This window comes from Danio rerio, chromosome 16 (genome assembly GCF_052040795.2).
Source record: "Danio rerio strain M-AB ecotype USA chromosome 16, GRCz13ab, whole genome shotgun sequence".
NCBI lineage: Eukaryota > Metazoa > Chordata > Actinopteri > Cypriniformes > Danionidae > Danio > Danio rerio.
This window is the reverse complement of record NC_141036.1, coordinates 12699430-12720000: the sequence shown is the minus strand read 5'-3', so window position 1 is coordinate 12720000 and position 20571 is coordinate 12699430. Positions and strand designations below refer to the sequence as shown.

Genomic DNA, 20571 nt, shown 5'->3' with positions numbered 1-20571 from the left:
ATGGTTAAGTTATGGTTAGATGGGGTATTATGAAAGCAAGAATCATTAAACAAGATCAATACCCTTAATTTAATTGATGCTACGGATGACAACTTAATGGAAATTATCTAACAGCTTGGTCTAAACTATAGTTATTCTGTGTTTCCTGATGTGCGTATAATGGGGTGGGGGGGTGGGAAATATATATGGGGTTATATCTGTTAAAAGTATTTTGTTATCTGATTGTAAAAATTGTATATTCTCACTATCGGAAAAAAAAAAAAAACTGAATTACAAAAAAAAAAAATACCCTTAATTTAATAACGTATTATTACATTGTTCCCTAATTCCCTATGATAAATGTATTTACAATACAAGGTATTTGCCCGCCGGCAACTATAGTTACCTGGATGACGTGAATACTTTTGAAAAAGTATTCAAAAAACTATAGATCTCTTGAAAGATTTGTTTTATTGAAATGAATCTAGAGACCTTCATGATTATGTTGATATACATTGTGAGCAAAAAATTATTTTTAGTATCATGAAAATTGCCTCGAGGGTTTGCATCCATCTGTCTGTCTGTCCGTACATGTATCCGTCTGTCTGTCTGTCTGTCTGTCTATCTGTCTATCTATGTCTATCTGTCTATGTCTATCTATCTGTCCGTCTATCCAACTTTTAATCTAATTAATTGCAAAAATTTCCATATTCATTTTGGTTGGGAAGTTAATTCCAAGATATTTCCAAAACCCTAAAATATTATGTGTTAGCATGCTTAATGTAAAAGCATAGATATTACAAAAGGTAGCTTTAAATATATTTTCATTCAACATAGAATTTGTTTCAAATTAATTTGTAGGCTACAACAGGCATTCTTGTTTAAATGTTACACATCAATTGTTATTTAGTCATATTTATTGACCATTTATTGCAGCTCTGAAAGTATTTGGTTGCCAACATTTTAAAAAAATGTTAAAAATTACATATAAAAGGAAAATGGCAACTGTAGTTGCCGGTTTGCTTAAATGGGTTAACAAATGCTGTATTGATGAACAAAATAAAGAAAAAAGAAAACTGACCTCAAACTTTTGACCGGCAGTGTACATTATATAGTTGTTGTTTCTAGATGTCCACTGTTCAATAGACTGGTAGCTTGTGTCATGGTCATGGTGTCATGCATTGAGTAGTCTGCATAAAGCACTAACATAGTCATAATCGTTCGAAATATAAAATAGGTTTGATATTTAATCTGTAAGGATTATATCAAATCATCATTATATCATTATATCAAATCACTATGGCTTATATAATCTAGATCCACTAGCAGATCAGTAGGTTTAAGATTCAATCTGTAAACACCTCACATAAACAGATAATCTGAACCAAACAGAACCAACAAAAACTCTGTGAACTCCTGTAATATGTGAATGTCTTTATTTGGGCGTGTACTTCCTCTTTTAATCCCACATTTTCTGAATCGATAGGAAATGGAGCATATTAAAGCTTCGTTCTCTCAATTTTTTGATCCAGTTATGTCTGTGCGTGTGTGTGTGTCAGTCGGAGCGTGATATGTGTGTTCGCTGTGTCCCGGGGCGGCACAGGCTCTCTGACCTACTGAGAAGAACTCGACTCACTCCTCTACTTCCTGTCACAGCTTCTCTTCCAGACCTTAGTCTCTCTCTCTCTCTCTCTCTCTGTTTCTCTGTCTGTCTGTCTGTCACTTGGTCTGCATTCATATCTTTGTTAATCTATCCATCTGTGCATTTCTGAATCTCTCCCCCTCTCCATCGCTCATCTTCTCATTCTCTCAAGCTGTCCTCCCGATTGTGCTTTTTTTTTTCAAACACGCAAGCCCATTTTTTTCTCCCTTTTCCCCTTTTTTAGGTCTCTAAACGACTGTTTTCATTCCTCCAGCAATCTTTTCATGTTAAGTTTTTGATGCTGTGTTTCTCTCTGTCTCCTTCTAGTCATTCTGTCTCATTGGGTTTATTTTCTTCATCCCCTCTCTCTTTCTTTCTCTCTCTCACTCTCTCTCTCTTCCTCTCACTCTCTCTCTCGTTCTCAGCTTGGCAGTTGTTTGCTGCCTCGTTGTGAGTCAGTGAGGGTGTGTTTGTGTGTGTGTGTCTGTGAATTTCTGTATTGTGTATTTCTGGAGAGATTTGGGGTTTGTCTGGGATTTTCAGCTTAAATCACCTGGAGAAGCTGGAAAGGGCAAGGCATATTTCTCATGCAGTCTGTTTCATTGTGCCAAAAACATCTTTCTTTTTTTCCAAGGAAAGCTGTGGGATTATTTTTATCCAAGTTCCATACATACAAATAATGATATAGTAATCCCACTGCCTATCTGTCTCTATCTATCTAGCTCTCTATCTTTTTATCTATCTGTCTGCCTACCTACCTACCTACCTACCTACCTACCTACCTACCAATCAATCAATCAATCAATCAATCAATCAATCAATCAATCAATCAATCAAGCAATCAATCAGTCTGTCTGTCTGTCTGTCCGTCTGTCCGTCCGTCCGTCCGTCCGTCCGTCCGTCCGTCCGTCCGTCCGTCCGTCCGTCCGTCCGTCCGTCCGTCCGTCCGTCCGTCCGTCCGTCCGTCCGTCCGTCGTATCTAACATGAGATATTACTACTATTAATCTAATTAATTGCAAAAGATTTTCATATTTATTTTGGTTTGGAAATTGCAAGTTTATTCATTCATTCATTTTCTTGTCGGCTTAGTCCTTTATTAATCCGGGGTCGCCACAGCGGAATGAACCGCCAGCTTATCCAGCACATTTTTATGCAGCGGATGCCCTTCCAGCTACAACCCATCTCTGGGAAACATCCACACACATTCACACACACACACACACACACACACACTCATACACTACGGACAATTTTGCCTACCCAATTGACCTGTACCACATGTCTTTGGACTGTGGGGGAAACCGAAGCAACCGGAGGACTGGCACCTGGTGCATAACACATTTGCTGGATAAGTTGGTGTTTCATTACGCTGTGGCAACCCCAGACGAATAAAGGGACTAAGCCGAAGGAGAATGAATGAATAAAAAAAGGTTTGACTGTGTCAAAATTTAAAAGTATTTTTCTCCATTAAATACTATTTAATTGTAAGGCCTAATGAAGTATATATTTATTCATATGTAGTATTATAGTTAAACAGAACCAAAAGTATTAAACAATAAAAATACATTCTGATTTCTGGATTTCAAGTGTGTAATGTGTGTAAGTGTTGTGATTTTGCAATCTGCAGGCTTATTCTAATTCTTCCCCATCGTTTCTCCTCTAGTGGGATGAGGTGAGTGTGCTGGATGACAAGGGGAGACTCATGCGCACCTTTGAAGTCTGCAATGTCAATCAAAACCCTCGTCTCCAAGACAACTGGCTGGCCACACCCTTCCTCTACCGGCAGTCGGCTCCACGGATCTTTGTGACTCTGCGTTTCTCGGTCAGGGACTGTGCCAGTCTGCGCTCACCCTCCCCGACCTGCAGAGAGACGCTGACGCTCTACTACAAACAGGCCGATTCCCAGAGAGAGCTGGAGAGAACCTGGGCAGCTGAGGTGAGGGATGACCAATAATCTGGCTTTCAAGGCCCCATTTAGAGAATTGATAAAGATTTGAGGAAAATTTGGGAATTTGTACTATGCACAGTGGTGCATATGTCAATAAAATGATCATTGTTTTTTGTCATGTTATTTTTTGTTTATTCCAAAATACATTTTAAAATGAAATGCACACATAGAGTGACATTAATATACCATTTAGCGCATTATTATTAGTCTACTGTGAATTTTTTTTTTTTATATTTTCCATGTGCTGTTTAATGGAGCAAAGGCCTTTTAGCAGGTTTTACTATAATATTTTTTCTTCTGGAGAAAGTCTAATTTTTTTAGTTTGGCTAGAGTGAAATAAGTTTTAAATATGTTTTTAAACTATTTTTAAGTTCAATATTATTTAAAAAGTGTAATCAAAGTTATGCTTAACTAATTAAACTGCATTAACCTGTTTAACTTAAACCTTTAAATTGCACTCGTAGCACAACTATGTCATTATGGCAAAGACAAAAATAAATAAGTTATTTGAAATTAGTTTTGAAAACTATTATGTTTAAAAAATGTATTGAAAAAACTAAAAACTAAAAGAAATGCGATTTCACAGGAGGGCTAATAATATTGACTTCAGCTTTACATCTACTGTATGAAGTGATTTATTTTATTTCTAGACTTTTAGTAATGTTAGTACATTTAAACTGAACCAATGTCAAGTGCTGCTGTTAAAAACGTCTAAAAATATATTAAAAACACATTATGCCTATATGTTTCAAAGTGGACAAGCTTTTTAAGTGATCAAACTATTTGATCTATGAAGATAAATTGTCGGGCAACGCCTTGGAGCAGCAGGTAGTGCTGTCGCCTCTCAGTGTATGTGTGTGAATGAGAGTGTATGGGTGTTTCCCAGTGATGGGTTGCAGCTAGAAGGGCATCTGCTGCATAAAACATGCTAGATAAGTTGGCGGTTCATTTTGCTGTGGCGACCCCAGACTAATAAAGGGACTGAGCCAATAAGAAAATGAATGAATGATACGACGTCTCCAGTTCTCCACCTCAACCACCTTTTATCTTTAAAAGGACCCTCTGCCCTTTACTGCCAATTTACTGTATGCTTACTAGTACAGTTGTTCCTCATTTTTGTTTAAGAAACTCTGTTTCTATGTTTAAATGTTATATAGCAGTGTTTTTCCAAAAGTGGGTCGCAGATTGTTTTTGTGATCAACAATATGGTGTGTGTGTGTGTGTGTGTGTGTGTGTGTGTGTGTGTGTGTGTGTGTGTGTGTGTGTGTGTGTGTGTGTGTGTGTGTGTGTGTGTGTGTGTGTGTGTGTGTGTGTGTGTGTGCGCAAGTTGTTTACGCTTCTGCCAGACATGGTTTATCTGTAGGAGAAAAAAAACACCTTCTCCTAAAGGCCATTTCACACGGGATGTGGCAGTCTGTTTATTTGTGGGATGCAAGGGTCTGGTTCATTTTTAATGGGAGAAATGCAGAAAGCAGTAAAATGCAAACAGTTTCAGTGGTGGCAGCGATGCGCTGCACAGCTGGTGCTCATGTTCACAAAGTCCTGCCTCTTTTATGAGCACTTCACTTTAAGGGAGACACCACTGAAGACAAAAATTCTTGATCTTTTTGTAAGCGAAAGCCGTGTTTGCTTTAAGCAATTACTGAACCAATCATTAATAGCAGATCTAGGCATCAGAAAACAAAACATGATGGAGAAGTTTTGTGTGAACTATTAAAAATCTTGAACAATGATAGAGCACGCCAGTGTAATTTTCAGTTCATTGCGCTATGGTGACCACTGATAAAGTAGGGAATAAGCTGAAGGAATGTGCATTAGTGATTATATGCAGGGCTTGACATTAACACGCGCCAACCTGCCAAATGCGGGTAGATTTCACCGGTGGTGGGTAAGACGGACTAGCCACTTTAGCTGGTTGAAAATAATTTCCTTAAAAGTGCTTTTAAAAAAATAATTTAGAATAATTCCATGCTTTTACAAAATAATTCTTAAAAGCATGGTTCGACAATAACGATGGTCCAATATGCATGCAAATGCAATCTTAGAATTGAGAGACAACACGACTGACAGAAATAGAAATGGAATCAAGTTCACTTGCGCTAACAGCTGAGGTAATGCGCGTGACTATTCATAATGCGTGCGCTCCCGTTTCCTTGCATGAAGCAACTGTGTCTAGAAACACAACTGATGTGATCGGTTCTCTTTCAAATAGACTAGACAAAGATTTAAGCTCGTGCACCCACAGTCTTGCTGCTTTTAAGAGCTCCAGATTTGTCTTTTTGTAAGCTGCACCGGTTACTTTCGCTTTAACCATTCTTTGAACAGATTACTTTTTAGTCTAATATTAACCGTGTGTGTGATAATCCTTTCATTATCATACGGTATGTTTTTTTACCTGCTTTCTTTTGCATTAATATGGTTTTACAATAACATTTCTTAAATGGGAGATTGACTCCCCATTTATGTGTAATAAACTGGTGATTTGGGACCTTTAGCCAAGACAGATTATAGCCTACTGTGCATATATTTTGTTGAATAAAAAGTATAGTATCCAGCTATATTTTGATTGTTTTAACACATTTCAAACTTGTGAATAAGAAATAATTAATTGTTTTTGTTTGGTGTGGTCTGAGATAAATTTGGTAAATCCTTCATTTTGATCTCTGAAAATAATGTAATTATATGTGAGTAAGATTGAGTAAGCTCATAAACGAAACACAAATGTGAAATGAATGAGGCTGCATGTGGAGAAAACTTATCTTAAAATCTAAATCAAGTAATTTTAGCATGTCAAAGTAATATTTGTGTGTGTAAAATACATTTTCCCAACAATAAAATTGTGGCTAGTGAAAATGGCGAGTGGTTAGTAATATTGGAAAACTACTAGCCACAGTGGCTGGTGATCAAAAAAGTTAACGTCAAGCCCTGAATATAAGGATTAATGTAGTCGGAGGTAATTAAAAAAAATAAAAGCGTAAAATTTTGTATCCTACATGAAAATCAAGCATGTCATGTTACTTTTAAAGAAGACATATTATGCAAAAATCACTTTTTATTAGGGGTTTTAACAAACGTGAGGCAACAATCTGTGAATATATCCAGCCTCTAATTGTGAAAATTAATAAATTCTATTTTTTTATAAACACGCTTGAAAAACTCTTTTCAAAAAGTCTGCAGAAACACTTTGATTGACATTCTTCCTTTGTACATGTTATCAGAGTGGCAAAGTCCTGCCTTTTAGTCCGATCTTTCCCTCATTAGCATAAACAGCCCTAAGTGAGAAGCAGCCATCAGCCTGTAAAGTTTTCAACTGCTTAAGATAATGTCAGTGATTATAAACGTGGAGTTTTAGGATGAACACTGTAGTCTCCATAGATGACCTTCTTAGGGGCTGATCACGCTTTTACTTTCCAAAAACGTGTGAGCTTTTTATGCCGCTAGTGGCCTATTGTGCGCGAGTGCTGCTGTTGGTATTGCAATAAATTTAATTTTTAATAATATTGTGATATTCAAGATTTCTGAAGTCATACAGCTCTGGATAACTCAAAACACTTACCACTAGTCTCTTCTTTATCTTCAAAAGTTTCCATAATCGTCTTTACAACACAAACACTGCTGTCACCTCAATGGAAACCCCGCCTCTGCTTCCATTTGATTGGAGAATGAAAAAGATGCCTCTCAAAGAAAAAAAATGCATTTGGTGACGGAGTTCAGACTGCATGATTTAAGCCCTGATTTTGACTCGCCAACAGGTTTCGAAAAAATCGCAGACAAATGCATGAAATCGCAGGCAAATCGGTGCTCGTTCACGCGAGTGACAATCACACAGTACGAACTATCAAGAACGCGATACGAGAGAATCACAGATGAGACGCTGACGCCCGTGAGATATTTGGCATGCTAAATGTCTGGAGCTGTCGATGATTCAAATCATGCTGTGTGACATGTGTTCCGATTAAAAATAACATCGGCGATTACCTACAGCCAATCAAAGAGCAGCATCCAGTAGTATGAATACCAGCGGGAGGCTGGGAGAGAAGTTCAAAGCGCTCATTTTCAGTGTATTTGGACCCAAGAAATGGTGGAAAAACTAGTGTAAATTTGGCAGGAGCACCCGTGTCTGTTTGACATGCCATCTGATTAACATCACAACCAGGTTGAAAAGAAAATAAGTTAAGGCGAAATTGCTAATTCTCTTCAAAGCCAGGTGAGTAAAATAAGTAAAGGCTTCTTTCGCATTATGTATTTAATAACAAAACATATACTAGTGACCTCGCATGTGTTTGGTTGTGAAACGTAAGCTATGTGGTGTCTTCCCAAATGGAGCACTAATGTTTTTTTTACTAAGCGAAAATTCAACTCGTTTCCCTGATGACATTTGATGGTTGCTAAATCAGTAAAAAAATGACCAAACTACCAAATAATACCTGCCATGAGTATAACCGCATTCACTATCAGGAGGCACCATAATCACTCTCGGAGGAGAATTTTGCTTTCACCATCCAAATAAATAAAATTATCCAACATGTACACCGATAGCTCCGCCCCTTCCGCTACGTGAGCAAACCTGCGATAGTTGAGTGTGTAAAGTGTCTATCATTACACACTTCATTTTACCAGTTGAATGAGTGCATCATCCGGGTAATTAAAGTGCACTTATTATTTTTCAGTGTAAACGAACTACTTACACTATTTATTCTACAAAATAGTGTAGAATAGTGCATAAGTATGCGATTTGGAACGCAACTGTAGTTTGAAAAGTTGTCAGCAATTCTTCCTATTGTAAAGTCAAGCAGTGTAAACCCCCCCGCCTACCCCACCACCGCTGATCCATCTTGCAGTGTAAACACAGCAGCGATGAAATGCCATCCCTGATAGTAATGCAGTGTAAAAACATCCATGACACAACTACTTCAAAAAATCATGCAGTCTGAACTGATGATAGAGATCATAGATGACTTCAGTAGAGTACAGTAGATCTCCATAGATAACCTTTATAGATGAAACTTCTTTTCACATTTTCACTTTTTCACCAGATATAACATTAGTCCTGTTTTGAATCTGCCGTAATTTTGACACACAGTCATTTGTAGCCCCGCCCTTTTTTTTAAAGATGGCAATAGCACAATCTTATTTGAATTTAAAATGACAGACATTAAAGGGCACCTATGGTGAAAAATCTTATTTCAAGAGTTTGGACAGGCGTGTGTAGGTATAGTGTATAGACTGTATATTGGGGTGATATAAACACACCCAGTCCTTTTTTTTTTTTTTTTTTTCAATTTAACAACATAATAACGGTGGACCAATTGGAGCGGTTTTCAGACAGACCGCAACTTGATGTAAGAGTGTGGTCCCCCCACCCACCGAATTGATTGACAGCTGCGTAATAACATGTCCCGTTAGTCACATGTATAATCATATCAACAAGACAAGACGTGCGCAAAGCAACCGGGAAAAAAAGGTCTGTTCAGTTTGCTAGGATCATCAATCATCATCAAATGTGATCAAGACAAGTGAGTTTCACAAGTTTAAAATGTTTTAAAACCGTGCACGTATGTAATGAATTACAGGGATTTACTTCAGCTTTATTTCATCAGCACAGCCGCGTGTCAAAACAATTATGAAAGAAGATGCTTCAATCCCGGTTTGTGGACTTTAACTAGGTTTATTTTGTACATTAACATAACAGATATCCACACAAAAAAAAAGTTATGTCTGCGAAACTGTTGCAAACTATTTTTTATGGTTGAATTTAAACAAACAAATAAAATTTAGTAATGTTTAACTTAATTTCTTTGTTTAAATTTAGCCCAAATAAATACATTTACAACCGCCTAACTTAAAAAAAATTAGTAAATCCAAGGAATCATCTTTGAATAATGTTTTTTCATACTGCATTGGAGACTAACCTGTATCCTGTCACATATGCGTGCAAAAAGAGTGCAAAGCTAAACGAGCGTGTGTCTGCGCTGTTTATGTGTGTCTATCTGTGTGTGCGCGTGAACTTTGTAACAACATTGTATGTGACTCATTTTTGCAACTCCACAACAAATTCAAAATGCTACGTGAGATCTGCTGCCTTTATGTTTGTCTGTTGTCTGAATCTACCGAGGGAGCAGATTAAACGGTGAAAACGGTGGGCAGGGAGGTCTAGTCTTAAAGGCGCAGTACAACAACAAACCGCTACCTGATTAAAAAAAGTAAAAAAAAAGAAACTTATAAAAGGTACAATAAAATATCTGATGGGTGTTTTGAGCAGAAACCTTACAGACAAATTCTGGAGACACAAAAGACTTATATTAAATCTGAAAAAAGGTAACCCAGGTGTCTTTTAAAATGGCACAATTTGGATCAAAACCTAAAAGAGAATGTTTCAAAGAGCTACACTTGATTTATTAATTAGTTTGAGTTGATACTTCACATACACACTCTAGGGGCATTTATTTTACATTTATTTTATTTTACAAAAGTGGGCATGACAGTAAAACTAAAATTATATAGGGCTAGATGGAATCTGCAGTTTTTTTTTTTTTTTTTTTTTGCTCTTTCTTAAAAAGTAATACCTATTTAACTTGTATTTAATGTTTACAATAAAAATCTATTTAGATCCACCTATTTGGTAAAAAAAAAAGCAAGTCTCTCATATCTTCCAAAGACAGAAAATATTGCTTTACAAACCATATTGTAAATGAATCATATAAATATTTTCATATTAGTCAATAATATTACTGAAATTGATACAAAAAAAAGTAAATAAACAGAAACAATGATGGGCTAAAAATCTGCAGAGTTTTGCGCACGCAGATTTTGTGTGGGCCTAATCATAGGCTATCACAAGCACAACAATATTGGTGTTTTTTACAATATTATATATCGTCTCTTACACAAGGAAAATAAGCTTGAAAATACACTTGTACATCATCGCTTCATTAAAAAAAAGCTAATAAAATAACCAGCATGTGACTTATTTTTAAAGAACTATAGTGGCTCATAGTGTTGGACAAAATTGATTGTATCAGTCTATTTGTGTTGTGTAATTGCTGTTTAATGTTTATTCACCAGTAGTACTGTAGTTATATTCCTTCAAATTAGGTGTATATTAAGTAAAGTATAATGCATTTATATGAATTTATATACATATGTAGATGTCAAACAAGTGGGGAGCCACTGTTGTATAGTGCTCTAATGGTTGGGACTTTTCTGGTTGGGAGATTTCTGTGAAAACTTTGTATGAAAGGCATTGCTTAATCTCTCTAAATATTTTATATCTCAGAAGACGAGTGTGGTGAGCAGTAGCTCATTATCATTTAAAGAGACATGAACTGAAACAACATGCTGTTTTTGATGAGGTAAAAGGTGTTTTCTACACCACTGAGGAAATAAAGTATATCAGTACAGACATTTAATAAAGACCCTAAAGAATCTTAAGAACTTTTGGCAACTCATGTTTATTTTAAAATGAGTTTTCTTGACAGACACAAGACACAACATGGTTCTATTTTATTTTAAGGTGTCCCTTTTTCAATCTAACTATTAATTCAACTACCGATTAAGATAATTAATTACTTGATTAGGGTAAGAATGTGGGTTAGATGTATAGTTGGTTTCATGTAGTTACGCATAGTTTATTGCAATTACAATAGTTATAAATGGAGCGTGGTATACAAGGACACCTTAAAAAACAGCGTTACTCACGACATATACTGACGAGTCTGTGGAAAGACTACTTAAGCTTTCAATCACAAATCAAGGGTAAGGTAGAGTGAGATTTCTGAGCACTAATGTGTTTTGTACTTGCTCAATAACCAGGCCCGTAGCCAGGGGAGGTTCGGGTGGTTCGAAAGACCCACCCCCCTTCTGACAAAGTGCAGCATTTGGCCCCTAAATGAGCTCATTTGTCCCATTTTTGACAGTATGCCATTATACACCAATTCTGACTGAGGAAATGAGCTGGCTATTTTGTTTTTTGCATTAAGGCTACAGTTTTTAATTTATAGCAAGTTTTAACAGATTGCAATTTTTTTTTTTTATGGTGGATGTTAATAAATGAGCATTTTTTCATAATTATAAAATTCTATTATCATTAAATTATATATGAAACTGTAATAACAAACCATTTAAATACACATTTGTAAATAAACAATAAAGCAAATAAAACAAGAAAAATAAAGTTTGTGGACAAACTTTATGGTGGCTTGAGAAAGCGGAGTCTGAAAGTCTGAAATAGTTTCAAAGTTTAAATAATTGAAGTAGTTTTTAGAAAGTTTGAAACAATTATAACTTCATTTATGTTAGCATGTTTCTAGTATGGATTGGCGTGTTTCTTGCTAGGCTGTTGATAGGGGGTTCTGAGTGGTTGCTAAGTGGTTGCTAGGGTGTTCTGAATGGTTGCTTGGGTGTTCTGCGTGTTGGGTGTTTTGACTGGTTGTTAGGGCGTAGCTAGGCGGTTGCTAAGGTGTTGCTTGGCGGTTGCTAGAGTGTTCCAGGTAGTTGTTAAGGTGTTGCTAGGCGGTTGCAATGGTGTTCTGATAAGTTGCTAAGCCGTTGCTAGGGTGTTTTAAGTGGTTGCTAAGATGTTGCTCGGTGGTTGCTAGAGGTGTTCTGAGTGGTTGCTAAAGCAGTGCAAGGTGGTTGCTAGGGTGTTCTGAGTAGTTGTTACGTGGTTGCTAAGGTGTTGCTAAGGCATTGCTAGGTAGTTGCCAAGGTTTTCAATTCAATTAAATTCAGCTTTATTTGTATAGCGCTTTTAAAATGTCGATTGTGTCAAAGCAGCTTCACATAAATGGTCATAGTAACTGGATTAGGGTAGCTCAGTTTTTAGTTCTTTAAGTTTAGTTTAGTTTAGCTCAGTTCAGTGTGGTTTAAAATCATTACTGAAAGTCCAAACATTAAAGAGCAAATTCATCGATCCGTAGCTCTACCAATCCTGAACCATGCAAGCCAGTGGCGACAGCGGAGAGGAAAAAAAACTTCACCGATAGGAGAGTAAGCAAAAAAAAAAAAACCTTGAGAGAAACCAGACTCAGTTCGGCACGACCATTTTAATTTCTCTGCTGGCCAAAAGTCTTGTGCACAGCTGGGTGTTGGGTGTGGCTAGGTCATTGCTAAGGTGTTGTTAGGGTGTTCTAAGTGGTTGCTTGGCGTTTGCTAATGAGTTTCTAGGTGTTTGCTAATGTGTTGCTTGGTGTTTGCTAAGGTGTTGCTAGACAGTTGCCCGGGTGTTCTGAGTAGTTGCTAGGCAGTTGCTAAAGCGTTGCTAGGTGGTTGCTAAGGCATTGGTAGGTGGTTGCTAAGTTGTTGCTAAGCGGCTGTTAGGGTGTTTCTTGTTTAAACTATCATGTTGTCAGCATGAATTTAGTATGAAGTAGCATGTTGCTAGTATGTTCGAATGTTTGTTAGCATGTTTGTAGTATGGATTAGTATATTGCTAGTATGAATTGGTATAATGTCAGTGTGTCCAATGTAAGGGCAATGGAAGTTTTTTTACAATGGAATCTATGGGATAGTTGCTAGTGTGCCATAAGTGGTTGCTAGGGTGTGGCTAGTAAGTTGAAAGGTCATCAGTGATTGGAAGATTGGTAGTCTGAGTTTAATGAGCCCAAACTTTAGTCTGTAGGACAGTCTGGCAGAAAGTTATGCGGTCAGAAAGTTTGGTCCAATGTTAAGTCAATGGGACTTTTTAGAATTTTCCAGGTCAGTTTTTGGAAAACCGTATCAGTCGGATCAGTTGGAAAAGATATAGCAACTTAATTCATTATAGTTTGGAGGTTTGTAGTTAGTTTGGTGGTTGTATTATGAACGGTTTAGAAGGAGATGCTTTCTTAAAATAGTCTAAGAAGAAGACAGAAGAAGAAGTTTTTGTAGTATAACCGTCCGTTGGCTTTCTCAAGCCACCATAATAAAGCAAACCGATAAAAATGTAGTAAGGATTTATGTTTTATCAAAAAGTGTAGTAATGATAACCATCCGACAAACTAATACAGCACAAATTAGTGCTTAAAGGGCACCTATGGTAAAAAAATCTACTTTTCAAGCTGTTTGGACAGATCTGTGTGTTGGTATAGTGTATAGACCGTCATACTGGGGTTATATGAACACACCCAGTCCTTTTTTTTTCAATTTAACTACAAAAAAAGGGTCGGCCAATTGGAGCTGTTTTCAAATTGATCGCACCATTACGTAAGTGTGCGATTTCCCCCCGCCCACCGAATTGATTGACAGCTGCGCGCATTAACATGTTCCGGTAGTCATGTGTATATGTCAACAAGACCAGGCAGACATACGCAATGCAACCGGAAATAAAAGGTCTGTTCTGTTCGCTAGGATCCGCAATCATCATCAAATGTGATTAAGAGTAAGTTTTACATGTTTAAAGTGTTTTAAAACAGAGTATGTGTGTAATTAATTACAGCGTTTTACTTCAGCTTTACTTCATCAGCACAGCCGTGTGTCAGAACAATTATAAAAGAAGACGCTTCAATCCCGGTTTGTGGAAGTTAAATCAGGTTTATTTTGTACATTAGCATAACAGATATCCACACTTGAGGTTAGCCCTAACTAGGCTAAGCGCGCTCTGTCTGTCTGTCTGTCTGTCTGTCTGTCTGCCTGCCTGCGTGTGTGTGTGTATCATCTGCGGTGTGTGTGTGTGTGTGTGTGCGCACGCGTTAACTTTGTAACAATATTGTGTGTGACTCATCAAAGCAACTTCACAATACTGATTAGTAAAGGTTAGTTCATACTGTAGTATCTCACAAATGCTACGTGAGACCTCCTTCCTTTAAGTCTGTCTGTTGTCTGACGCAGCTGAGGGAGGAGGCATGTAGAAACAGTGGGCGGGAAAGAAAAAGCTTAAAGGTGCAGTACGACAAAACCACCCCCTGCTGGAAATCAGTATAAGACAGCATCTTGTAAAAGGTATAATGAAAAATCTGATGGGTATTTTGATCTGAAACTTTATATACACATTCTAGAGACGTAAAAGACTTATATTAAATCTGAAAAAAGGGATAACCTAGGTGCCCTTTAAAATGTCCAAAAAATGCAGTATTTGAATTTCATAATTTGGTGAATAACTTCAAAAAGGTCCACTCATTTTAATAGGCTGGCTATAGGCCTAATAACTGATTTTTGTTTTATTAACCAAAAAAAAAAAAAAAACGTGTCAGAGCAGATTTAAGTCTTAATTTCCAATCATGTCGATTCCGCAGAACAAGCAGTAGCATGAGTGTATTAGTCTGTTATCAAATGCTGGTTTTGTTGGATACCTTGTCGTTCACCCACTCACAGATGACATATGAAGGATTCTGGCAGCATTTAGTGTTGCACCGATCTGTTTTGTTTTTGACAGACTAAAACATACTTAAGAACTTTCGTTATGATACAGCCACAAAAACATTGGTTTTTCCAAATAAAATGCAGAAAAAGAACTACATTTTGTATGAACTACACTTCCCCAGATGCATCACTCTGCATAACTACAAGGCATATGCCTGCAGGCTTCCCATTAAAAATGCATCCATGTGAAATATTAAAGTGTCTCTTAATGCAAAAGTCTAATTAAATACTAATTTGCTCGTTTTGATTTTTTATCGATCTATTAACATTATGTAAATCAGCTCTTTTGACTACAAAGCCTCTAGGTAATTATAGCTTTAACAAGTGCAATTTCCAGGTCATGTTTATAAGTGACAAACACAACAGTGTGGTTTTTCTGTTATGCGGTGTATACGCAGATACACCTCAGGGGAAACTATAATACTAAAACAGTAAACATAAGCACTACTTATTTCTCTGGAAATTTAATGTGGTCCATTGTTGTGTAAATCAAAACCTTTCTTCTGATTTTGCAGGTCTTGCAATATCTCTCTTATGTAAAGCTCTTGTCATTTCTTCCTTTTTGTCTTTCTTCTTGTAGTTAATTTTTTAAATGCAACTCTTCTATGCTAAAAATAGCAAATTGACAGAATAGTTCATCCTGAAACTGAAGTTCTGTCATTATTTAATCAACCTCATGCCACTCCAAACCTGAATGCTGCTATTTATTGTGTGGAAGAGCAGTTTCCAGGTTGCAGGGACACATCTGATGGCATTTTGATATGAGATTTTGAGATTTGACTAGAATGGTCAACCGGCCACCGCAGCTGTGGGAAAGCAATAGATTAGATTGCGTGCCCAAGAAAACAAACGCTGTTTGACTCCACCACTGTTAACAGCTGCAATAAACACTCAACAGGACATTAAAAATAACAAATTCCAGTGCCGGATCTCTACTCATTATAGTACAACACATGCTAACAATGAAAACTCCGCTTGACAGTTGGAGATTTTTCATCTGGATTTTATCTTGGGGACAAAAATGACCTGGGTAAAATTTAACTGGTACATGTTCCATCTGTAAGGAACACATTTTGTCAGGGGAAAGATGGTCTTTGAATAGTTCCTATCAAAAATCTGCTGCAGGATTTAATACTTGGAGTACTGTCCAACCATTCAAAAATCTGGGTGAGATTTTTAAAAAATATTTTCAATATTTTCAACACTTACCGGCCACTTTATTAGGTACACCTGTCTCACTGCTTGTTAACGCAAATTTCTAATCAGCCCATCATTGGCAGCAACTCAATGCATTTAGACATCTAGACATGGTCAAGACGATCTGCTGCAGGTGAAAGCGAGCACCAGAATAGGGAAGAAAGGTGATTTAAGTGACTTTGAAAGTGGCATAGTTGTTCGGCCTCTTTACTTTTTACTTTTACTCTTTACTACTTTACTTTCGTGGATGAGGAAACGGTGTTGTGTGCACTACAATGAAGACGTCCATCAGCCTACATATTTAATTTTGTTTGTTAAGTGCAAAACTTTGTTTCAAAACTATTTCTAAATTCAGTTAAAATTTCCAGCAAGCAAATAAATGAACAATAATAACGAAGTGTGGTCAAAAAAGTTATATCCAAACACACGTTCTGTTCGTATAGTGGCGCATTTGTCTCCAAAACCCAACAGGTGGACAAATCTAAACTTGTTTTTATTTAAACAAATATAAATATGCATATGATAAATAATACTGCTAATAATAAGAACATTATACAATTGCAAATTGTCCTGAATGAACTGAAAAAAAGGCAGGGAGGCATGAAGGTGGCATGAAGGCAGGGGTTTTTATACTTATGTAGAATAATAATAATTTTTGTAACATTTTAATCCTTTTATTTTTTTTCATATGTAAATATTATTGTGTATTGATGTACATCCTGCGTGTATTAGGCAATACCACACAGGCGCAAAACTAACTCTGCACTGGACTTTAGACATGCTTTAGATGGTCAGTGGTGCTCTCTATTTTAGTTTCTCAATAGCAACGAGCCAACGAATTGCCTTAACAAACCTCTATTTTAGACCAGCACACCAACAAAGTGACGCAAATGGATTTTTTATTTAAACAACGTGGCGTAAAACATGAAAATTGGGGTTGCACTGGTCTGAAATTATTAACAAGTCGCATCAAACACGTCTTGCACCTTATTGTGCTGGGTGTATGATAGGACCCTATTACCGAGGCAGTCATTTTGAGCATTTTTATTTTTGCAATTTAATAATTTTTAAAAATAAAACACACATATCTATAATTCACTAACTTTTTCTAATTGTGTGTATATTTCCTTCCTAACATTGTCTTACATTTTCTTACCGGTCAAAATGACCCCATGCATTTGGGTCTGTTACTTTTCCCTGTAACTTTATATATATATATATATATATGTGTGTGTGTGTGTGTGTGTGTGTGTGTGTGTGTGTGTGTGTGTGTGTGTGTGTGTGTGTGTGTGTGTGTGTGTGTGTGTGTGTGTGTGTGTGTGTGTGTGTGTGTGTGTGTGTGTGTGTGTGTGTGCTTTTGTTGTTTGTTGTGTGTACTTCCTGATAACAAAAACATAACTTTCTGTTGGCAAACACCTAACTTTACTTCAGATATGTCTTTCAAAACAGCATGTTCAGTGCCGTGAAAAGGCCTGCTTCTCCCCTGCTTGTGAAAGTGAAAATAAAAGTGAGGTGCAAACATTTATAGTCTGTATTATCAAAAAGATTGTATTATTAGTGTGATGACTTAATTAAATATGATGACTAACAGTCAAAGCTTAATTTTAATATCTCAATAGAAGCTTTGATTGTAAATATGACATGACAATATGATGTCTTAAATGAGAACAATCTGAATGACTTCTATGGTGGTTCCAGTGTTAATCAGACTCATGCGGTTCTAAAGTATGAAGTTATTTCTTCCGTTAAATAAAAAACAAGATAATCTGAGCAATGTTGGAGGAGAAGCCATTGACATCCATAGTGGGAACAAAAAACTACTTTGGAAGTCAATGATTTTTTCCAACGTTCTTCAGTGTATCTTGCTTTGTGTTTAATAGAATAAGAAACTCAAACCTTTAGAGGGAGAGTAAATTATTATTATATATTTTTTCTCTTTAAACATACAGTTGAAGTCATAATTATTAGCCCCCATGTTTATTTTTTTTTCTAGTTTCTGTTTAATATAGAGAAACTTTTCTCAATACATTTCTAAACATAATAGTTTAATAACTCATTTCTAATAACTGATTTTTTTTAATCTTTGCCATGAGGACAGTAAAAAAATATTTGACTAGATATTTTTCAAGACACTTTTAATTAGGTTAACTTGGCAGGTTAGAGTAATTAGGCAAGTTACTGTATAATGATGGTTTGTTCTGTAGATTATCAAAAAAATATAGCTTAAAGGAGCTAATAATATTGACCTTAAAATGGTTTTAAAAAATTAAAACTGCTTTTCTCTAGCCAAAATAAAACAAATAAGACTTTCTCCAGAAGAAAAAAATGTTATCAGACCTACTGTGAACAATTCCTTGCTCTGTTAAACATCACTTAAGAAATATTTAATAATTCTGACTTCAACTGTAGTTGACATTACACATGATGATACTAGTTCTTCTCTCTGACGCTCTCTTACTCTTCCAGGCGTCCAGTGGAGAGACGAGGGAGGGCTGGGTGAAAATCGACACCATCGCAGCAGACAAGAGTTTCAGTCGTGTGGAACCAAGTCTACCTCACCAGTACAAATCTGAGAATGCACGGCGCATCAACGTCAAAACCCGCAGCTTTGCTCCACTCACACGCAAAGGGTACGATGACCTTTTGCCCCGATCTTCCTAAAATCCTTGATGAGTGATGGTCACTGTGTGCAGAAGAAATGAGGATCCTTCTGTATGTGCTCACTCAGGATCAGGCAATCCGGCTGAGTAAATATCAGCTGCAGTGATAATATTTGCCTTGATATGGTTTGAATATGAAACCAAACAACAGTTATTAGTCTGCCTGGTCTCAACAGATGTTCAAAGATTCCAAGCTTGTCGTCTGTCTCCCCCATCATTCTTTCGTTTATCTCTTTCTCTCTTTCTTTTTAAGGTTTGTGTTAGCAATAGTAGACAGCGGAGCATGTGTGTCGCTCATGGGTGTTTCCATATTTTACCGTCGCTGTCCAGCCACCAGTCGTTTTCTGGCCTTTTACCCAGCCACGCCCTCTGGGGCGGAGCCAACATCTCTGGTGCCAGTGACTGGGACCTGTGTGCCCCATAGCCAGTCACAGGGTGGCACAGCACCAAGAATGCACTGCAACACAGAAGGAGAATGGTTGGTCCCTGTTGGAGGATGCACATGTGATGCGGGATACGAGCCCAATCATAATGGCTCTGCTTGTTTAGGTGAGTCTACTAATCTTATAGTGTAATGGTGAGGATTTGATACTCTTTAGTGATCAGAATATTATCTAAATCCATTTTGTTCACATTCACTGATTGATATGTTCAAGGATGTGTTATAATTAGGGCCAGACAGAATCTGCAGATTTTTTTGCTATTTCTCTGCAGAAAAAATTGTGGATTTCTGCGGAATGATTTTGGTAGTATCGTAACAAAAAAATAAATATATAAAATAAAAAATAATACATTTTTAACTTTTATTTAATGCAAATCTAATTAGATTCACTTTCTTAGTAAATAAAGCAAGTCTCTCATGTAATAGATCAACTAAAATACAGATAATATTACTTTACAAACTGTGTTGTAAGCAAATGATATGAATATTTTTATATTAGTCAATAATATTACTGAAATTCATTTAAAAACTGAATAAATATAAATTTACACACATTTACACAAGTGAATAAATAGACTCAATGATGGGCTAAAAATCTGCAGAATTCTGCATGTGCAGACTACATGTGGGCCTAGTTATAATGGATCAACCTGCACTGTAAAAAGTGATTATTTACTTTAAATTAGTACACTCCTTTCCTTAAAAACAACAAGTTGATTTTACTTTAAAAAGTGAGTTAACCAATTGTAACTTGCACCTGTTGATTTAACTTAATTTTATATAATTATCCACATAGTTCTTAAAGATTTTTATTTTTATTTTTTTATTTTTTTTTAAGGTTGTTCAGGGACAATAGATGGAAAAATAGCCTTCTGGCTAATTCTGGTGCTTTTGCAGAAATGCTAATTATTGTACACTGTCCCTGCCAAATAAACAAATAAATACATTTTAAGGCAATGGGTTTACTCACTTTTTAATTAAAGTCAACTTATTGTTTTAAAAGCAACAGGTTTATCCAATTATTTTAAGTAAAGTCAGCTTATCAATTTATACAGTGTATTTAGGGGAGTCACAATATGTGGTCAATGGTGGAGATTTTGATTCATTCAAATGTGATTGTTCAGATTTATTGACTGATTCATTCAGTGTCAGGTACGATTCCAAAAAAAAAAAAAACTCATCACAGTCTTTAGGCCCGTGCACCCTGGGACGCATTTTGCTCGCGTTTTTTGTTGATGTTTAACATCTCCTGACTAAATAAACGGCGCCAGTGTGATTGTGCACACCAACACGCAAAACGGCAGGCGTAAAAGCGTCATTTAAAAAAAAAAACGCCTCATGCTTGTTTTTTGTTTTGTTTTGTTT

The 20571-nt window shown here is 36.5% G+C and overlaps 1 protein-coding gene and 1 long non-coding RNA gene across 4 annotated transcripts in view; one reads left to right on the top strand and one right to left on the bottom strand.

The window, feature by feature from the left end:
* ephb6 (eph receptor B6) overlaps positions 1 to 20571 on the top strand; it is a 158348-nt gene that overhangs the window by 49886 nt on the left and 87891 nt on the right. For all 3 annotated transcript variants that reach the window (XR_015511128.1, XM_087286753.1, XM_087286752.1), the window contains exons 3-5: positions 3286 to 3558; positions 18571 to 18734; positions 19018 to 19313. Coding sequence is in view for 2 of the 3 variants with exons in the window: in XM_087286753.1 (XP_087142879.1) it covers positions 3286 to 3558; positions 18571 to 18734; positions 19018 to 19313 (733 nt within the window). In the remaining variant the exon portion in view is untranslated. The remainder of the gene's footprint in view (positions 1 to 3285; positions 3559 to 18570; positions 18735 to 19017; positions 19314 to 20571) is intronic.
* LOC147840186 (uncharacterized) overlaps positions 1 to 20571 on the bottom strand; it is a 32627-nt gene that overhangs the window by 6426 nt on the left and 5630 nt on the right. The gene's annotated exons all lie outside the window — the stretch shown is intronic.